Genomic DNA, 21,778 nt, shown 5'->3' on the forward strand with positions numbered 1-21,778 from the left:
ATCACTTCCTTCCTCTTTAAAAAAAATATGACTTTGAAGGGCTGGAGAAATGGCTCAGCAGCTAAGAGTGCACAGGGTTCTGGCAGAGGACTGGGGTGTTCAGTTCCTCTAATACACTAAGCAGCTCCCAGATGGCTGGTAACTCCAGCTGCAGGGCATCTGATGCTCTCTGCTGGCCTCTGTTCGCACTGCACTTGTGTGCACAGACCCAACCTGGACACACACACACACACACACACACACACACACACACACACACACACACTTAAAAGCAAAGATAGATCTTTAAAAAGAAAAAAAGAGAGAGCGATGTGAATTTAGAGATTCTATTATGCTTTGTGGGCAAAGTATACATGTGGAATTTATCTTCTGCATTTGAAAGTGTCCTAGCTCCTCAGAGAGCCTTGTCCTCTGAACACTCAGATCTCAGAATCTCAGTGTGGCCTCTTTCTGTGTATTGCTGAGATTAACACAAAGCTGGCTGGTAACCAAGCCCAGGAAAGGGGAGAAGTATGATGTCATCTATGGACTGTCCCACCACCTAGGTGTATAGCCTGTGTTAAGGCTCTCAGCTTTCTGCAGCCACACACCTGTAAGGTCCAAGGGTTGAACTCCTAAACCAGGCTTATCCCTGCCTCTAATTTCCCATTGTCCATGCTCAGGGCTCCACCATAGATGAGCAGCCGTTCAGCACAGGAAAATAAAGTTCTACAAAGACACAGAGATCTTGGTTAATCTCATCAGCAGATTTGTGAGGACTATTCTTGCCTGGGACAATCAACACCAACGTCATTGTTGACTGAACTACTTCAATCAAAGATGTGAAGGAAAAAATACAGAAGGTGTTTTCTCTCCCCTTTCTTTGTATGTGTGTGTGGGCGGGGGCAGGGACACTGTGCAACTGAATTATTTGTAGAGCCAGCCGATTCTATTGACTCTCCCAGCACTGTTGGCCTCATCAGACAAGATGGCCGCTCTCAGGGCGATGACTGGCCTTGCTCCTGCTCATTTCTCCTTTCATTCAGCAGTGCACACATGGTAGAATAACAGGCGATCCATAAAATCTTAAGGCAAAGGCTATCTGTATTTCACTGTGGGAGATGGTTCTTTAGGCTTATCTTCGTGTTGCTGTGATATGTCATGGCAAAAGCACAAAAGCAACTTAAGGGAGAAAGGGCTTATTGTGGCTCCCATGTTAAGGGTACAGTCCACCGAGGTGGGGAACTCAAGGCAACAGGAACTTGAAGCAGCTGCTTCTGTCACTATCACAATTGGGAAGAAGTGAGCCATGAGTACATGTTGCTGCCCAGCCCCTTCACCATTTATGCATCCAGGATCCCGACCAGGGATTGGCGCCACCTAGAGCGGACAATCCTTCACACCTCCAGTAAGGCGATCAAGATAGTTTCCCAGAGCCACGGCCAACAGCCGGTCTCACAGGTGATTTTTAACTCTGTCAAGTTGTCAGTCAGCACTATCACACTTGTACTCCATTTTCTTCTGTTTTAAGACCTTGAATGACCCCAAGTCAGAGTTCAATTGACTTACAGTACCATGCTCTTATACCTGTTCTTTCAGTTAGATCTCAAAAAACAAAAAACAAAAAATAGTGCTAATATGGATAGGAAGCTCACTTTGTGGAGAATAACAGTAAGACTCAACATTAGGTCTCCAGTAATTTTGATAGTATAAGGAGGGGTGACATCAATCCACTGTGCTGACGTAGTCTAACTTGTTGAATTGTGAAAACGTGTTTTTCCAATTCCAAATTGATACAGAAAGAAACAAAATTTTACCTGAGCAAAGTGACTATACGGAAGCTTTGTTCTATCTCTGAGTCATGAAGATATGAACCCTTGCCCTGCCTCAGAACAGGCCAGGGCTCCTTCCTATAAGGTCTTTTGTTTGACAGTCTCCTGGCTTCTGCAGGTATGACAGACACAGGCCCAGTTAATCAGTGTTGGTTGAGGGAAGCAGATTTTTATCAAGCATAGTCATTTGTGAAGCAGATCCTTAGAAGTTTGTCAGGTTCTAACATTAAAAAAAAAAAAAAAAAAAAAAAAAAAAAAAGAAAGTCTAATGAACTCTTTCAACCTGTTTATGTGGCTATCTGATGGTATGATCGATCTCACTCTCTTTTCTGTTTCTTAACCTAGTCCTTTGAAAATCTGGACAAAAAGGGTTAATGGAAACTCTCAGGGTAGAAACCTTTCAAATTATATTGATAATCATCAGGGAGAAATGTGCTTTTGTGTGTGTGTGTGTGTGTGTGTGTGTGTGTGTGTGTGTGTGTGTGTGTGTGAGATGGAATACACACATACACATGCACGCACACACAGTTAGTCTCAAATGTACTTTGTGTTTAATGGGGTGGCTAAGGTGGGTAACTTGCTCATTTTGCTGGCATCAAGCTGTGTATTGCTTATTCAGAAGTCGTATTTGTTCCAAGCCCTCTTCCACTGTTTCCGCGCCTCACTCCTTTCTGTCAGAACGAAACCTCCCTTTATTTTGGACAACATTACCCCACACATCACTGAGTCAATGATTTATAGCTGTTAAAAATAGAGATTTTTGTCCCCTCTTTTATTGTTTTTCATAATCATCTTTCAAGTGAAAAGGCTAATTTACCCTTTCTATAGGAATATTTTAAGCTTGATTATCATAATACTGACTGCAGCCGCCTGAAAAGGTCTAAAAACAGGACACTGACCTTGAATGTTTTCTGCATTTAGCTCATGATGCTTAACATTCAGGAAAGAATGTAGCTGCAGCTCATTTATTAATGTATAATTTCACAGTGTTAACTATGCGTCCATCAGTGCATCCCATGCAGCTTGCAGAGAGTTTGCAAGGCACCTTAACATGCATCCTGCTTTATCAGAGCAGGGGCCTTGGAAAAGCAGTGGAACTAAAGTCAGTTTTCCCACTGGACTGACTGTAGTTTATAATTTAATTTTTACTGACACTTCCCAGTGTATAGTATTACCCTGACAAAATGCAAGCAAAATAATTCTGAATTAATTAAAGAGAACCCAAATTGCCTCAAGTAGTTTCTCTATCTTTCTCTGCCTTTTTTTTTTTTCCTCTCCCACTTTCACATACACACACACATGCACGTACTCACGCACACACTAGGAAAAGAGTTTGGTGTGTTCTGGAAGTGAAGCAATGGCTCCGTGGAGAACTTAGACTCCATCACTTGGGCATGGGTTAGCTCTGTGGGATGAGAGGTCTGTCAGAACACACGGGCTTTTGTTAGTGTTTCTGTAGGAGCGACCACTTGCAGCAGACATGATTGCTTCTTGCCAACAGAGACAATAATTTAAATATCAAAGTCTGTGCCCTAGAAATGAAAAGCAACAAAAGACTGCGGTAGGACGGATTGATAGAGGTCCAGTGGTAACAGGAGATAGGAGTCCCGACTTGGAAGGAAGTCTGTGTTCTCAGTGGGAAAGGTGCGAGCTAAAGCAGGCTCCTGGCACAATAGAAACTGGTTTCCCCAAGTGACAGAACCAGGGTCAGTTAGATGAGGGACCCTGAAGAAGGCCACAGGGTTTCTGAGGGCCATGCAGGGAGCGTGGCATGTGGCCTTCCCTTCTTGTTACTTAAGATTCTTTCCTGAAGGATGTTTATCATTGGTCTCCTTTGGGGCTCAACGCCGGTACTTCCTGATAGTCCTGGCTAGTTATGTTTTTGTGCTATGATACATTGCACTGTATATGACAAGTCTAAGATGGTGGGGGGGGGGGGGGGGGGGGGGGGAGGGAGAGTGATTCTAAAAGCCAAATCCACTTTTCAAATGTTTAAGGGCTTGAGAGGAAAATTTGGAATGGTAGGTTACAAGGCAAACTAGAAATGTCACTGTATTAGGCTGCTGGCTTTCAAATATATAACATGTGACAGAAGGGTAGTGTAAGGTGAAAACCTCCAAACAAGCCAAAGACGACTGTGAACAATTGAGTAGGTTTATCCTGTTGATGCTCCCAGAGAAGGCTGGAAACAGAAATCAGTAAAAGGACAAGAATGATACCAAGACTAAGTCCCTCCTCATGTTTGCCCAATCTAGGAATACAGGGTCAGCACGGCTGAGGACAAGGTTTGATGGACAGATAGTAAGATTTCTGCCATACACAACTCACACGGGAGCCTGTCTCTTGTTTCCAGGCACACATTGCTTGCTGCTGTTTTAATCAAATAGAAGTGAAACCTCCCCTCCACTTGAGCTTGGTGCCTCTGCATTTGTTAAAGATACTCAGCTTTTTGTGACTGCGTTGTCTAATGAAGAAAAGATTGGAATTCTTTATAGTAATGCAGGCCTGATGTGTGAGAGGCTAATAGTAACTAATTCGTTTATATTCTCTGTGCAACCGTCCTCAGGGGTCATTTTGTTTGGTTCGGTTTTTCCTGACTTGGGTGGACTTCTTGTGCAAAGACTATAAAGTATATACACAGATCGACAGTATATGTTCACCCAGGCTTTTCCTACCCTCCCCCCACATGTGTTTCTGTCGTTTTCCCGAGGTTCGAGGGTGCTTAACTCAGTTTTACAGGTGGCATGTTTATTACTAATGATTTTCTGTTCCTGCCTCTTTCAAGGTGAGAGAGAGATTTGTGCCTTGGGAAGGCTTCTTGAGATGCCTTGATCTGTATGTCTGTATAGTTTCCTGCAAGCTTTTTGCAAGTTTATTGTACTCGGATATTATTTTAAATTGGTTGCACTGGATTCAAGGTTACAAGTGGCACCGTGGGGTCTTGGGCAGGGTATACGCAGCAGCACTTACCACACACTGGTCATTCGGTGTGAAACGCAGTTAGGGAAGGGTCGGAGAATCACATCGTGCACATCTGTGCATGTTTCTCTGTGGACACCAAGGACAGACTGGCGTGTGCACGTGAGTCTAAGTATGTCTTCAAAATACACAGCAGAGAACTCAAATGGCCCCTAATGACAGCAAATAAGTTACCCAAATAAGAAAATGTGGGGAAATCAAAGATTGCTTCTAGGTTATGCAGTGACTTTAAGACTCATGGGTAAATAACTGACTCCAAACCTTGTCTTTAACGAGCCCCTTCGAAGGAGTCACAGTCAGATACTGTCACAGCAGGGTGATGCAATGGGATCGAATGTAGTACAGAGCACTGCACACGTGCAAAAAGGAACACACTCTGTGGGAATGGTAAGATGCATCAAGGATACAGAATCATTTTAAATTTTAAATAAATATTCTGGAACAAACTTAAGAAACTCCTATTGGGATATGAGTATTTATTATATATAATAAGTATATAAATCTATTAATTGCTTTGAAATTTTTGAAAAGATGCTTTTCTTTGCAAAGCATTATAAGCTTTTGTATTTCTCTGATTGCGTTTTAGAAAAAAAAAAACATTTCTTGCAGAATGCATTTTTATTTATTTCTTTAATTGTAAACTGATTACACGTCTCATTTTCGATTGAATAGGCAAGTCTTTAATTTTTAAAAAAAAAAAAACTGGGTGTCTGCAGAATGCTTGGATTTTCTTCTCCATCTCAAAGCTCTTTTAACTCACTGCTCACAACCAAATTTACATCTTAATTGCAGAGTTCACATCTAACAATATAGACAGCATAATGCCACTGGTAATTAAGCTTTTACTACCTGTTTTTATGCAGTACTCTTAAGCACAGTGTTCTTTTGCTGTATGAGTGCTGGTTCTAGAAACTTGTGCACATTTAAAGCACACAGAGCATCTATCTTGGATATAGCTAAATACATGGTCGGTGGCGGGGGGGCGATAAAATCGTGCCTGTCATTTTAAATTCTGAATTTTAATGTGGATGTTCTATTTTAGTGTTTTGTTTCTTAAAGACCTAGAAAATCTGAGAGAGTTGAGAGAGTTGAGTCTGATGTGGTGAATTTAACACACATTGACTATCTGAGCTGTTTTATTTTGATCGCAGAGATGATCTTATTTCTACCCTATAGATTTGAGACACAGGAGGGAGGGTGGTAAGCAAGAAAGCTGAGTCCCATCAAAACCCTGGGTCCTCCACTCCCCCAGAAGGTAGCAGATAACTCTGCTGCCAAAAATAGCTGCTATCTGTTTCAAATGTACATTTGCTAGTATAAAAAAATCCTATAGTTTAAAATAGAAACCAAACATACACTATTATATGAGAATTAAAAGCAGCCCATACACTATTATGAGGGGAAACATATTTCCTCTTATATTGTTTTTTACACTTTTGACTGAGTCACCATAATTTTTGTATATTATTATCTGCCTAAAACTGTTTCTTGTCGGCCAGGCTGTGGGAAATATGCAAAATATTTCTGAGTTGATTATTTAAAACAAGCCAGGTGTGTTGTATAAAGATGCCCATAATCTATGCTTTACCTCAATGCTAAATATTTTGAGCAAAGTTATATACATATATATAGTCTTCTGGTTAGGAACCATGAACTGAAATAAGTAAATGCCTCATGATACTTTAAGTGCCTTATGTTCTCCCCACAAAAACTGTATGTTGATTTTCTCGAAGTACCCTGATATTTAAGGAGCTGTCTCACCACCCCCCAGCCCCTACCAGTGTGCCCCCATACCTGCAAAATTAAGCAGACAGTACACCCTTTATTGTTTACCTTTGTTTTGCAAAGCTGTGCTTCATCTATCAGAGAGGGAGAGAGGGAGAGAGAGAGAGAGAGAGAGAGAGAGAGAGAGAGAGAGAGAGAGAGAGAGAGAGAGAGAGAGAGAGAGAGAGAGAGAGAGAATGAATATGAATAGAAGTAATGTTTACCCACAAAATTTGCACAGGCCCTCTCTCCAACTGTATCCACAATCTTTCCTCTTCTGTCCTTCTGTGAAGCTACCTTCCACCCCAGAGGGGTCGACCAGACCGTCAGTTCTTAGACTGAAACCATGTCGAAGAAAGTCTTATTTCATTTTATTTTTTAAATGCCCTTTATATCAGGGCACAGCAAGGAAAGGTATTAGTAGAAGCTAATTAGAGAAAGTAGAGCACAGGCAGCAATAATAATAAAAATAAGTAAAAAGCAGTCGCCCCCGGTGGAGCAGTCAACACACAGAGTGAGGCTGGGTAAACTTCGTCCGCAGAATTCCTTGGCCAAATTCATCGAATTGGCATGAGCTCTTCTTTGCAAAAACAAAATAGGTCTGAGGTTAGAAAAACCAACCATGAATCTCCTCAGCGTAGAGTGAGTTAAGTTAGTTACGCTTGATATTTCCCCCTTTCTTTCGCCCTCGACCCCCTTTAAAATTTTTATTTTTATTTTTTTCATAAAGCTTCTCGGGGATGTTGGAGGGTAGAAATTAAAAGAATAAATACGGGGAAAGCTGCGGTTCGCGTAGGGCTTTTGCAGCCGGGCTGCCGCTTTGCCCACCGTGCTCCCGGCGGTTCGCCCTGCCTACCTGCAGGCTGCGGCTCCGGCGGCCTCGCGTCGTCTCCCTCCTGATTGGGCAGCGGCCCCCCAATCAGAGGCGCTCCTGGGCCGGTGGGACTGCATATGCAAAGCCCTACTTCATATTAATAAGCTCCAATCGGGGCTTTAAGTCCTTGATTAGGAGAGAGTGTGCGAGCCTCGGTCCCAACTGGCCGTGCCTATGGGCTTGTCACCAGGAGAACGCGCGTGTTAATTGCACGGGGCTCTGTCAAGGAAACTTTGATTTATAGGTGGGGTGCACAAATAATGGTTGCCGGGCGCACATGGATTCGGTAGAACTTTGCCTGCCTGAATCTTTTTCCCTGCACTACGAAGAAGAGTAGGTACCTTTTTTTTTTTCCTTTCCTTTTGCAACTCGGCGCGGGTGCGGGGGGCGGGGGGGCTGTCTGTGCGGGAGTGTGGACAGGGCAGCGTGTGTGCTCGAGGACCCACGTAGTGACCTGGGTGTTTGGCGTGCGTGGGTGCTTGTTGGTGTCTGTCTGGTGCCTTTTGTGTGGAGGGTGATCTCCTAATTCAGTAAGTGGAGAATTGTTCTCTGACTACAGTGTTACCTTTGAGGCAGCCCTGTGACTGTCACTAAAACAGCTGGGTGACAGTCGCTTCTCTTTCAGGTGCTAAGAATAGGCGCTGGGCACCAATGCTCAGTGAACTGTTAAAATGCATCTTTTACCCGGACCCATTTTCCCTAGGAAAGATGTTTTAAAATACAATATTCAAAATGATTTATACTACTGAGTGCCTCTTATGTATTTGCAGTTTGACAGAGATTTGAAACTCCGTGTCACCCTTTACCGCGCAGAGTTAGAGGCAAAATTGTACATTTATTAATTCTCCTTCAGAGAACAATTTAGCAACTAGCCCTGTGCCGCTCAGAGCTAGGGTAATGGTATTCGTGTGGTTAGCATCAAGTCAGTACTTAACTGGCAAATCAGTCCATTAAGTAACCTGAGATTTTCACACATTATAAATATTTAAAGTGGAGAAAACTGAAGAAGAAACAGTAGTGACTTAAAAAAAAAAATCTTCCCTTAAATAGACAATGTGCAGGTCCTCGGCTTGGTCTACGTATCATGTCCAGACATATATAAAAAGGCACTTCTTTAAATGAAGTTCACTCATATTTATGAATACCTTCCTGGATATTCTATAGATTTAGCTGATTAAAGGTCCAGGGGCAGTGAGTGGGGGAGGGGGTAGGGAAAGCAAATTGGGCATTCTTGTGTAGATGAATAAGTCATAAACTTAACTTCAACCCACTGTTAAGATAAAGTATCAGTGGACCATGGAAGCTGTCACTGGTCTCTTGCTTTCTGTTGAGTCAGTTAGATTGCTTTCGCATTACAGTAATAGCAACTGTTATAATTTTTAAAAGAGTGCTCTTGGCAAACCTTTCTCTTGATAGATTGTGAAGAAAACATAAAACTCTGGGCTCTGGGGCAGTGTGTTGGCGACGGAAGTCCACTAGCTCTCCTGAGTGCCTGCCCTTTGCTTTGCATTATATTTAAGTGAGGGATGAGAAGTAGCTTGTAGCCTCTAGTTGCCGGCATGTGATTGCGTGAGTGCACACACAGGCACAGGCACAGGCACAGGCACACACGCTCTCACCAGGATCTGAAACATCGAGAGGCTGTCTTCGCATTTGTTTCAAACACTCGAGGGAAGAGCCAACCTTAAAAATGCTCAAGAATAAAAATGCAGTACAAACAAAGGTAAGACCTCCCATTCAGGTGCAGTGCGAAGGTCAGCACACCTGAGCCATAGAACGGGAGAATCAGTCGTAAATGTCTTCCTGTCAGGAAAGCCTTAAGCTCACCCAGAGTCTGAACTTTGTCTCGTAAATAAATAAAGAAAGCAAACTTTAACTATCCCTCCAAAGGGTTCATGGAAGAAGGAGTTTCCTTGAATTTAACTTCTTATACCTAATTTGAATAATTAGTTTAGATAAGCCTCTTAGACCAGATGTATTTAAATGGAACCAGGGAACATGTCCTTTTGGCTTTGGCGCAAGATTCAAACTAGCTCTTTCTTTCTTTCTTTCTTTCTTTCTTTCTTTCTTTCTTTCTTTCTTTCCTTCCTTCCTTCCTTTCCCTTCCTTCCTTCCTTTCTTTCTGGATCAATTAAAAGTCATCTTTTAAAAATACAGATTTATTGTGTGGGTGCAGTTGTTGTGGTTACGTGGTTCACTGGACAGACCGAAAGATCCAGGGCTGAGCAACGCATCTGCCTCTCTGTCTCAATTAATAAACCACAGAATTTATACATGCTATTAATATTCATAGTAACTGTGCCGGTTTCAGCCCCATCACGTGTGTATACACAGAAATGAAACCTGAGTTATGCAGTTTCTAAGGAAAATATTGGACCATTTCTGCTTGGGAGGCTGTTAAAAAGATTCATGCAATTTATTGACCACCATTAAGAGAGCTTAAAATGTTAACCTTTAACTATGTAAGTACGTACATTTTTTTTTTTTTTTTAATTTTAGGAAAGGTGCCAGCACTTTCAAGAACACAATGCTGTGACGCTTGTTTCACATTGAATAGCAAAAATAGCTGATAGCATAAATAGACAGAAATAATGTATCTGCTGGTTTTGACATATGTGTCTGTGTAATCATTCTAAATGAGCGCGCTCGTCACACGAATCCCTTTCAGCCTCTGATTAAAATGTAACATTGACTACAGGATTATAGAGCGGACTTAATTTTACTGACTGTTTTAACAGTTGTCACAGCTGTTGGAAAAAGGCAATTGAAACACTCCAACACAGAGAAGGAGAAGAGGTGGCAGTTCAGGGAATTCCAGCTCGATCATTGAAATCCAGATAGTGAACATTTAGCAGTTTCATGTTTTTAAGGACCCTGCTCAGAGCTATGCACATTTTATTGTGTATGGTTTCCTCTGCCTGTGTCAGGGTGTTGATTTTTATTTTCCCCTCTGACTCGTGTGTTCTTAGGAAAAGCTAACCTGAATTGGAAATAGACTTCTCCTAAAGTAATCCTATCATGGGGAAGTACGAAAAATAAAAAACAAGAAAGAAGTCTGTCTACCTCTCAGCAGAAACAAAAGCCTAAATCATAATGGCTATGGGTACATTTCTTTTTTAAGGAAAAATAGGAGCCTGTCCAAGTTCCTTTAGATATGACATCAAGAGGCACTTTAAGTTTATTTTTCTGAGGTAGAAAAGCCAAACTCCAGACTTGGAACTTTCTACTTTCTGTCTTGATCCTTCTGTATAAATCTGTTGCAAATACCTGCAGCCTTAAAGGTAGGTGGTATAGGTGGAGTCTTCAGGCTCGTTCTCTCTCTCTCTCTCTCTCTCTCTCTCTCTCTCTCTCTGATTCTTTGGACATGCCAGCCAGCAGCAATTAGCGCTCTTTGGCTGTAGAATCCTGTAACCTTGCCCACCACAAAATCAAACAGAACATTTCTGTTTCTCAATGAAATGGTGCATGTCTTAAACTATATATGCATATAGTGTGTATGTGTGTGTGTGTGTGTGTGTGTGTATGTGTGTGTGTGCGTCCATGTGCCAAGTAATTTGTATTATATAACTCATGATTTTTTTTCCTTTTGAAGTAAGCAAAAAAATTTTTTAAATGTCTCTGAGTTAATGGAATACATGTTGAATGGGGGTAGTGACAGGCACCTAACCTCCACTAGCCCTTTGTGTTAGGGTATGTGGGCACTACGCTGTGCACATTTGGTGGTGAGTTTAAACAGCCTCCCTTCTTAGCAGAGGCAAGGGCGATGGTGGGGGCTTGTTCCTACAGTGACGGCTTCTTGTCTAAATGTGTTTGTGGCTGTGCAGCTTTATTTACGGAACCTAGTGTGTTGCAGTGGTAATTAACCCATGTTATTAGCAAAGCCCTTGTGGATAGCCATTAATTCTCTTGCATGGATGATCATTTTTCTAGCATTTCCCCCCAATAAGATAGCGCTGTTCCTTTAATATATATATATATATATATATATATATATATATATATATATATATATATAGTCTTTGATATATTTCCTTAATTTAATCTGACCTGTAATGTATAGATATTTGCTAATTCTTGAAGAATGGTATTAAGATACAGCCTTTTAAAATGCTAGCAGGGAAAAAGATTTTTGTTGTTATTTTTTTCCTAAAGTTGAGAGAGAGAAGGAGAGAAGAATTTTAGCTTAAAGGGAAAAGAACACAGAGAATCACCTTTAATGTCAAATAGTCCAGATCTTAGAAGTTATGATCACGAGTGGCTTTGATGTTTTCTGATCAGATTTTTATTTATTTATTTAGTAACAGTTTAGGCATTTTTGTAAAATATTGAGCCAGCAGAAAAATACTTGTGCTCCCTTGAGTGAGAAGAGATAAGGCCCATCTCATTAGCTGGGCCATACTTTTGCAATTAATTTTCCATACCTGGTGCTATGCATCAAAGAGGGCAGCTAACTTCTGTTGGGTTCTGTTTAACAATACTTTCATGATCCCTCCTGCCCGTCAGAATTACAGACAAAGAAGAGGTGGTTCTTCGGGAAGCTAGTACAATGTCCAAATTGCAAGTCTGTATCACTTGTGAAAAATTCCTCAACATCGCTTTTAGCCCAGTGACTAAACAAACTATTTCTTTGTTGTACTTGTCACGTGATATTCAGCAGGAAAGGTTTTCCTTTATATGATTTCATAGACTGAGTTAAAAATGCATGCTCCCTGGCTGATACTTTACATACAAGTGGCTGTTCTTTGCACTGATTTTTATGCAACCAATTAATAGCAAATAAACTTTCTAGATTTGCCCCACAAACATTTAGAAAGAAGAGGGGAGCGTGCTCAGGATTACAGAACTTTCGAGTCATCGCAGGAGATAAGCTGCTCCCTGAGTCTGGTTCCCGAGCAAATTCACAGGAGAGAGAAACAATACCAGGTTGATGTGTTATAGTGTAGGCGAGCTCTGGCCGAACCAGCTCTCTGGAGAAAATCTTTGATTATGTTGGGCCAGTTTGTTCAGTTTTTTATCTCTTATACACCCACTGGTATTGTATTAAATTGTCATTGTCCTAAAACACATGAGATAGAAATGAATTGCGCTTTTCTCTGCTCCATGACAGTGAAATATTTCGCCTCTCTCCGGTCATATTCTCGTGCCTTTGGTAGTGCAGGGATGACACCAGGCGTCTCTGCAGCTTAACATTCTTGCTGCATTTTGCATGTTTTGTCATTGATTATTTTTTTTCCTGTGGCCACGTCTACATGGATATAGATTACCGATGCTATGACTGATAAGTAAATTCACATGTGGTCCTTTAAAAGCACAAGCAGCTGCTGGAATACGTACAGGAGGGAGTGTGTTTGTATGTCCAACTACATGTGAAATACACATATGTATGGAGAAAGGGATATATTCACTTTAGAAATTTTTTTATTATTCTCAAGCTTTTGCCTAATAAAGTAAGTCTTAGGTGGGATGAACAAATACTTAGTTGCTAGCTAAATTTACCAGGTATGGTTTTAACCTGGAATTCATATCTCATGTATTTATCAGGCCCAATTGGAAAAAGAATTGATTTAACTATTACATATAGGACAGGTGGACAGGTAACCTAGAATGCACATTGTTGTCTGATTTTAACTTTTAAAAAATTATGTTCACTTATATATTCAGCATCTATTAATCATAAATAATTTGTAAAATAGGAAATCAACTGCTGATGGTAAATGCATAATTTAATGGATGGAGCCCATAGCCAGTAGAATATTTTGAAATAGCTCCTGGCTACATCTTTTCCTATATAATTGGCCTGACAAATATATGATAATAAAAATCAGGGCACCGCTCAAAAAATATAAAAATGTGAATTTCTATTATTGTACTCAGTAAGCATGTCATTTGCTTGATTATTTTTCTCAAAGAGAAAATGGCTACAATTAGTAGGTGTCTTGTATCTCTAAAATTCACTCTGGGTTTCTGTTAATTCAGCTTTATTTCTATGAGGTAAATTTAGAATTTTGTGACTTTCCTTTAATAAATCTGAGTGTGTGTTGAGAGAAAATGTTCATGCAATTGCCTTTTCTAATCTTCTAATTCTTTCTCTAATTCGTAGGCTCCTTTAAAGTACTGGGCTTCTTTCCTACCTATATTTATTTGCATGACGCTTTATCAAATTCCTGCTCTTGTGTTTATGGAAAATTCCTGCAAGCTGGTCATTTACAGCAAGGCATCAGGGCAGGTTCCCTCTCAGAGGTGCTGACTGACAGCTTTCTGCTCTTTGAAGGGCTCACCTGACCAAGTCTTGTCACAGTTCACACTAGACTTACACTCTCTAAGGTCTGAGGAAGCCTCAGCTAAAACGATCTCCATCCTGACTTTTTCCTACCACATCTTCTCTTCCTGGAACTTCACCCCGAGTATCAGATGTTTCTTTTTCTCTGAGTTTGGACAGCATTGTTGTTGTTGTTTTTTTTTTTTTTTAAAGTATTTTGCCAGTTATTATAAACTATTAAATTGAAAGGCTCTAGATTTTTCTCTGTCAAATATGTATATATTGTACAGATGGATTTCTCTTTTTGATTTCTGAAAGATATTTTTGCATGTTTGAAAAGAACTGGCATTATATGTTTTAATTTCTTCAAGTGATGGTCATTCTAATTTGTAGCAAAGCCTCTGGATTTGGAAGGTAATTTGTTAAGGCAAATCAACAAAAGGAAGGTAGAATTATTTAAAGATTGCATTTTCGCTTGTCATTTGAAATCTATTTCAGTATACTGGCAAAGGTCTATGTGTGCACTTAACTATAGGTTTTAGCATACAGTGCTAGCTGTTAGATTATGGAACAAAACATTGGCTTTGAGATTTAACATCTATCAAATATTAAAGTGTTACAGCTCATCAGGTCTTAAGACTGGGTTGCATGCTCTGAAAGGGACCGAAACATGAATTTATATTTTAATTGTATGAAGCAGTTTTCATCACATGCTTGTTTCTGTGGTTTCTCCTGTGGCCTCTGGTGCAACCAAATTGCATGCAGCACTTACATCCCCGGGACTGAAGTGCATCTCACGTGTAATACACATTGGCAGCACGCACCTAGCCAAAGAAAACAAATTAATATTGGGCACGCTGAGGGCTGCCAGGCACATCACAGACGTGTCAATTTAACTCCGCTCCATCATCCCCCTTCTCCACAAACAGTTGGTTAGGATGGTACTAAATATAAAGAAAGCAAGCAGTAAATTCTCACGTATATCAGAGATTGGGCGGACAGGGTGAGAGTGATGACAGCCGGGCTGCTTGCTGACCTCTCATTTAAAGCTAACCATAGGATTATGCAGTACATAGAGGGCAATGAGCATTCTATAACTGAAGTTCTTTCAAATCCTTCTTCCAGTTTGTGAGATCCAATGCCAGGGCAAGCATCTCTGAGGTGTGAAAAGCCCTCGCTACTTTTATTTGTGAAACAAAAATAAAAAAATAAAATAAAAGCCATGGAGGCTCTGAAGGTTCTGAAGATGGTTCCTCTGAGGAGGAGGCATCTCCCTTTGTGGAGCTTTGACTACCTTTTTCTTTAAAAGTAAAATAGAAATTTCTTCTGTGTTCTGCTTATCTGTCTTAATCAGTATGCAGAACAAATTTTAAAACCAAGTCAAGAATTTATGCCCGGACAATAAGCAGAAGCATGCTGAATTCTACCCCGCCCCTGCTCACAATGATCTTGCAAATGATAACTTCTTTTTCATCTATTCCACAAACATTGGTTAATGGCTTTTGAGAATTTAAGCAAAGGCTTACTCAATAAATGTGCTCCCTTTTCTCTGGATACTTACAGTATGAATAAAAATGTTTTCCCAGGTATACTTTCCAAGCTGTTCATACACAACTGTCAGAAGAATTTTCTTGAGCTTATATACAAAGTTAGTAAAAGTAGATCATATGAAAAAATACTGGAAGGTCTCCTTCTCTTTTAAGAGTGTCCTTCAGTTGTGCACTGTCCTTTAGACTTCCCTCTGCCCTCCACAATTTCAGTTCCTTATAGTACATTAATTTTCCCCCAAGCTCAAAGATGGCCATGTTAAATGGTAAATCAAATTAGCCCAAATGCAACATTCTGAAGAAGCTTCCTTTGGAGCCACTCGTTAGTCAAATAAAACAGCTCTGAGACTTTGAGAAGGATTGTTATACTGTAATCAACTCATGATCAGGGAGAGAGAAGAGTGAATGTGTTTAATGAGAGCCATGCCTTCTCCTAGGAAGGTGGCTGTGTACAGTGGTCGCTGGACCCCATGGAATAACAGAGCATCCCTTTGCCTTTAGTCTTGACTGAGTCCTGCCTAAGCAGTCATGGGAGGTAGAACCACAGCTCAAGGGTACTGGGCTGCATGCTTGGGAATTCTTCCTGTTGGTCTACTCATCTGAAAGGGACACATGTGCCCAGAGTCTGGACAGCATCGGGATTTGGCTTCTGGTGGGCAGGCAAGTTTGCTTGCCCTCCTCTGCTCTCTCCTAGGCGGTTGGCCAAGGGAGGTGAGGAGCACACGGAGGTTTCATACGCACAGACTTCAGCACAGAATTCTCTCCTAGGTACTAGGATGCCTTGTGACCCTTTTGTTCAAGAACTTTTCAGAGTTCTCTCTGTTCTAGATATGTCATTGTTGGTTTTCATGCCCCTAAAGTACAACCCCCAAACAAGGCCTCTTTTCAGTTTCTCTGAACTACCACCTGGTAGGAGACCTTCCAGAGACCAAAGTGAAGAGCTGACCACCTGGGTGACGTGCCTCTTTTCATACCTGTATAGTGAAGATGTTCAGTTGTTTAAGTCTAAAGAAATAAGAAAAGTAATAGGAGGTCAAAAAGCCCCACTCCAATCGTATTTATTTCTTTTCCTAATAGTGACCAAAACTGTAATGTCTAGAGCATTTATGAGGGTTTTAATGATTGACAAGTCTGTCCTGAGATGTGGTCCCCCTATGTGACAGTGTTACTTTCTCTCTTGTCTTCAGTTTCCGGGGTTAGTTCCTGGGTGTCTATTGTCTTCTTCTGTGCCTTGTAGAACTGCTCCGCCTCCAGATGGAGGGAAAGGGCAGTGCCTGGCAGCCCTAATACTATTCTCTGAACACTCACCCTTCTCCATGCCCAAGAAGTATACCCACATTAAAAATCAGTTTCTTTCCATTTGCGTTGATAAGGACCATACTTTGTGAAAGGGTCCTAGACTGTCCCTGCTTCCCTAGGCAGTGCCCTTCATTTCCCCTGCAAATTCTAAGGAGATTGCCTCCAACACCTCCCATTTGTTTTTTCTTTTGTTTCTGTTTGCTGAACATTCTACCTGAGTGCTTTTATAGTGTTTTCCCGATGGTTGTCAGTTTGGGGTACTCAGCTGCTGACATTTTTGTTAAGTTAACAATGGCAAACTGGGATCTGGCTGCAGCGCGGTGGAAGATACAACTTTGGTTTGTGTGTAAATACAGTTCGTTAGCTGCAGGTTTATCAGATAGCTTGGCAGAGAGAAAGAGAAGAGCAGCGCAGACTGTTTTCAGTAACCACCCTGGCTCATACTCCTGATAAGATTGAGAGAGCTTTTTACGAAATGCTGATAGGTTTGAATAAGAAAAGAATAATCTCTTTCAGTGGCACCAGCTTATCAGAATAAAGTAAAATGCCAGCACTTTTACATTAGCAAAAGTAAATGTTTCAGACACTCGGGGGGGGGGGGCCCTTTTTTCCTATTCACGTTAAGTAATGGAGGGGTGATGTGAGTGTGTGCTAATGAATGGAAGGATTTATTACCTTGACTAAGTTACGAGGGGATATGTTGATAAAGGAACCTTTAGCATCAAGAGCAGTGTCTTCGATAAGCAGGTACACGTATGCTCGCCGTTCTCTGGAGAAATTAACATGCCCGGCCCGCTCTGGGTCTATTAAACACCATGGCTGATGGTCCAAGATTCAGTTATGTTCTGTGTCAATCGAGGCTCCTTGTTTTCTGAGCCCTTGAGTGACAGACATTGAAACTTTAGCTTGTCAGACTTGTAAAATGATGGTGTGCTGCAGTTAAGTTTGGGGGCTCAGTAAGTGGGCATCTGCTGTGTTGAACCAGTGAGGTCCTGTTTAAAACACAAGCAAACAAACAAAAAGCAAACATTATTAGTGGGGTGAGATTAATTGTAAATTTAGGATGAAATTTTAGTGAAAAGATAATATTTTACTGAAAAGATAAATATTTTTGCCTAAGTAATAGTCCATTTTAGAGTACCCTTTCATACTGGGGAAAAAAATAAGGACACTGATTTTGCTTTCTAATACAAACCATTAACTTTCCCAATTGTGCTATTTTCTTGTCTTTGTAATTTGATGTCTACAAATAATTTGGCGTATTCAGATTTGATAAATGGTAGTGCAAGATCGGTATGATTGATTTTGGATTACTATTGATTACTCTCAATGAGATCACTGTGACACACTCGAATCAATAGTCTTCGATTAAGCGAGGCACCACCGTTCCATACACTCCCCCAGCAGTGGGGGACTGAGGGGCAGAGAGTGTTCAGGAGCTGATAAATTGACAAAGCATTCAGCTTTAAGCAGCCCTTTGTTCAGCACTAGTTTCTTAAAATATGTTTCATTGGAAAGTTCGTTTTTTGCAACTCGGGGCCTTTCTGTGGAAGAAAGGTCATCAGTTTAAGGATTATTAAATTTTAACTAAAAACAGCTGGTCTCCATTTAGGTGTAAAATAATTTAGGTCCTCACTGCAGGCAACCTTCATGCTTTCAAGCTGTCGCGCAAAGGTTCCGTTCTTTTATGAAGATGTCAATTGTAAACATAAAAATGCATGGCTGGAAATGGAATGGTTTTAAGATTCAAAATGAAATAAAAATTCCTGCCTGAGGAAAGCGCTGTAATCAAAATAAGGTGGTCTTAAGTCTGCTCGCAAGCAGCCATGCTCGGGAGCAGCGCTGCGAGGTGGCAGCAGGTACCTTGATCAAGCTCAGCGGCTGGATTTCGTCCCCTCCTTGTCTGAAGGTGTTTGTTGCATCTCCAACACTACACGTAGCATGCTAAATAGTGTTTGATCTGCCAGCCACCAGCACCGTCAGTTCTTGGAATCTTTCTGTCTCAAGCAAACTTACAAAGTCATTGGGAGAGAAGTCCATGTTTCCGTTCCTTTTACTGAAGTTTCGCAGGGAAAAGATTTTTCTGCTATCTTCCGCCCTTGCACGGTCTGAGCACAGGCTATGCAGTCTTGGCATGGTGGTCTTGTGTGGCTGTCCCAAAGATGATTCTGATAGCCACCCCTATACTGGGCTCTCAGTGAAAGCTCTTTTATCCCCTGGCTGCTGATGGGTGTTCTAACTCCTAGGCCTAGGTACCCAAGGCCTCTTGTTTGGTTTTTCCTTGATTTCTTCGGTTTGTGATGCCATGCATCATAACTTAGATCCAAGCACAGGCTACCCTGAACTTAAACACTGAGCATCCTGCCACCCCCCAAGTGCAGCTTCAACTTTTAACATTGGTAAGTGTTATAATTTTCATAGGAAACTTTAAAAACAAACCTCAAAAGATTAGCAAAAAAAAAAAAAAAAAAAAAAAAAAAGAACACGAAGGCCAAGCTCCAAATTGTGAAATTACCTTTAAAGCATTAGAGTATTTTTAATTTTGCATGTAAATAATATAATGGGATTCTAATTACATTAGGTCAAACTATATGAAGTTGCTGTTTTGTAGATAAAAAAAAAAAATGGTCAAATATCAGCAATTCTGTGTGATCTGGCCCAACAATTGAATTTATTTCTGTCCTGTCCCTATTCCATAATCAAATTGGAAATGACAACTGGTCCTTAGTCTCTGATGGGATGCAGCAGAGTATGGAAGATGCATGAATTCTGTATTTAACTCTGATAAGTCTATTGTAACATCAGTTTAGCAACTGCATACTTTCTCTTGTTATCATTAGAGAGTAGCCAAGTCTAGTGCCTTGGGCAAAGAACTGTGTCCAAGTACAGAAAGTGTGGCTATCTGGTATCTGTCCTATGGGAACAACACTGAGGATTCTGGGAATCCACGCAAAGTTGTCATCTGACAAAGACCCCTCTCACCCACTTCCCTCACCCGTCCCTTCCTTCTACTCAGAGCACCAGTCAGAAGTGCCCTCTTCAAAGAGCACAGTGTCAATGGATTAAAGGAATTTGAGGAAGATTGGCCATGCCTCTGATGTTTTGACCTCAAATGTTCTGAGAACCCCATGGTGCTGCTTAGCACCTGCCTTGTGCCCCTCTGAGGAGTCAGTGGATGGGGCTCCTCTAACTGATGCTGAAACCCAAATGCTTTATTGGCCACAATAACTTGGAAAAGGTTTCTGGACTCCCTAGATGTGTGAGACCTGTCAGGGATACCATGAACTGCCCAGGAAGAGCTCTCTGTACCTACCTATGGGCAGCAGCTGGCTCTATAGGCACATGACGGGCTTGGAGGCCACCACTGAACCTGTATCTTGGCTTGAGGTCACAGTCAGGACGGGGTGAGTTTTTGTGCCTTTCGGTGAGTACCTTAGTCCAGAAGAGAGGGCAGACATGGCTTCCTGGATCTTTTTTGTTTGTTTGTTTGTTTTTGTTTTTGCTTTGTTTTGAGTGGCTGCCTTTCCTGGTCCCATTGCCGATCTTGGAGTATTCCTTTACTCCTGTTCTCCTCTGTCTGTGACATGGACCTAATTTATCGCTGTTACCAAAGAAGAAATCATTCCCTTTGCTACTGAACACATGCAGCTCAGGGGCATAGCCACAGTGGGAAGAGAATGAGTGCCCTTAGTACCTACATATATCTGCCCTGGCCACGCTGTGGGTACCAGTGCCAGCCTGTGGATGTGTATATGTTCTGCATTCATTTTGGATACAGAATTCTATGAATGTCCAAGGACTACTTTAACATAACCATTTAAAGCCCAGATTCTCCTACTAGAGGCACAAAGCAGCTGGTGACAGTGTAAGCTAAGTTTGTTACACCTGAGGAGGGTGACTTCCCACCCTGCCCAGCCACAAACACTGTGTTTAAATCAGTTTCACCCAAAGAGACAAAAAGCTCAAAAAGAAGAAATAGCCAAGTGGAGTTCACTTTTTTTTTTTAATGGAAAAAGACCAATTGATTTACTTTTTTTTTTTTTTTTGTGGATAGAAGACTGGAGACACTAGACCCTGCTTTGCAGATGAGGAGGATTTTACAGGATAGGTTCTTAGGTTGGCTGGCTGGGGAGCTTTTCTGCAGTGCTCCTGCTCACAGGAGAGAGTGGATTCCTCTCCAGCAGCCTGAGCCACACACAGCCCATCAGCAGGCTGCCAGTCATCAGCAGGTGTGAACAACATAAAACAGGATTAACGCTGAACCAAAGTGTGTACTAAAAACAGAACCCCTGCCTTGCTTCAAGAAGGACATGCAGAAATGGAAGACACAAGGCATGCTGGACTTGAATTCCTTGTTTACCAAACAGTGCTCAGTGGACTGTGTAGATGGTTCTGTGTAGGGGAGAAAAGGCAAACCAGAAATATGCATTCATTCTCTCTTTTCATACTGTAAACCCTAAACTCAGGGAGTAAACCATTTAGGACTTGTTTGGGTGGGTGATAAAAAATAGAGCAAAAGTCATTTGCGTAGAGTGAGGTTGACAGGTTATTATTACAGACATTGTCCCTGCTTCAAATTAAAAGTTGATGGAGAGTCATTTGGTGTGGTCTTTCTCATCTCTAAAAAGTTATATTGACTACTCTGTTCTTTTTATGTTTAGTTGGATTACTTGACTTATAATTTTGACAAAGAAAATAAACTGCATGTAAATAAAGCAGCTCAACAATAGATTCTACATTCTTACAATTATTAAAACAACACTACTTAGGAACAAGAAAGCTGCCAATAAGAACACTTGTTAATATACAATTCACATATCCATTTCTTCTTGGGGTCTAAACCAATTTATATTTCAGAACGTTGGCACTTGGTCATATTCTGTAAGGTATCTGAGAAAAGGAAATAGCAAGTGTATTAGTTGGAGAAATTATATTGTGTGTACACATGCACGTACTGTACACATGAACACACATAAACCTTAACTTGTAAATTCAGATTTTTCTCCATGTGTGTGTAATGCCATTTACACTGACCCCCGAGACTAAGAGGTTTATAAAACTATGCTGTGACCAGCAACATCACATACACTGATTTAGAATGCTTCCCAAATGTCAAAAGTCAGAATTCTGACAGTCTCTCTTGCCCCCTCCCACATGCTCACCAGCTTTACTATCGTATATGCTCTTTTAAAAATATAATCCTTCACCCTTTCTTCTTCTTCTTCCCCCCCTCCTCCTTTTCTTC

The 21,778-nt window shown here is 41.1% G+C and overlaps 1 protein-coding gene across 7 annotated transcripts in view; it reads left to right on the forward strand.

Annotated features, from left to right (window-relative positions):
- The window catches only part of Esrrg (estrogen related receptor gamma), a 565,698-nt gene that overhangs the window by 342,514 nt on the left and 201,406 nt on the right, over positions 1-21,778 (forward strand). The window contains exon 1 of one of the 7 annotated variants that reach the window (XM_051148108.1): positions 7,524-7,761. The exons of 5 other annotated variants lie outside the window; for them this stretch is intronic. In XM_051148108.1, the coding sequence (XP_051004065.1) occupies positions 7,706-7,761 (56 nt within the window). In that variant the 5' untranslated portion in view covers positions 7,524-7,705. Of the gene's footprint in view, positions 1-7,523; positions 7,766-21,778 lie in introns of those variants that run through there. One more of the 7 variants, XM_051148113.1, reaches the window with a different exon arrangement.

The sequence above is a fragment of the Acomys russatus genome, chromosome 6, assembly GCF_903995435.1.
Source record: "Acomys russatus chromosome 6, mAcoRus1.1, whole genome shotgun sequence".
Taxonomy (NCBI): domain Eukaryota; kingdom Metazoa; phylum Chordata; class Mammalia; order Rodentia; family Muridae; genus Acomys; species Acomys russatus.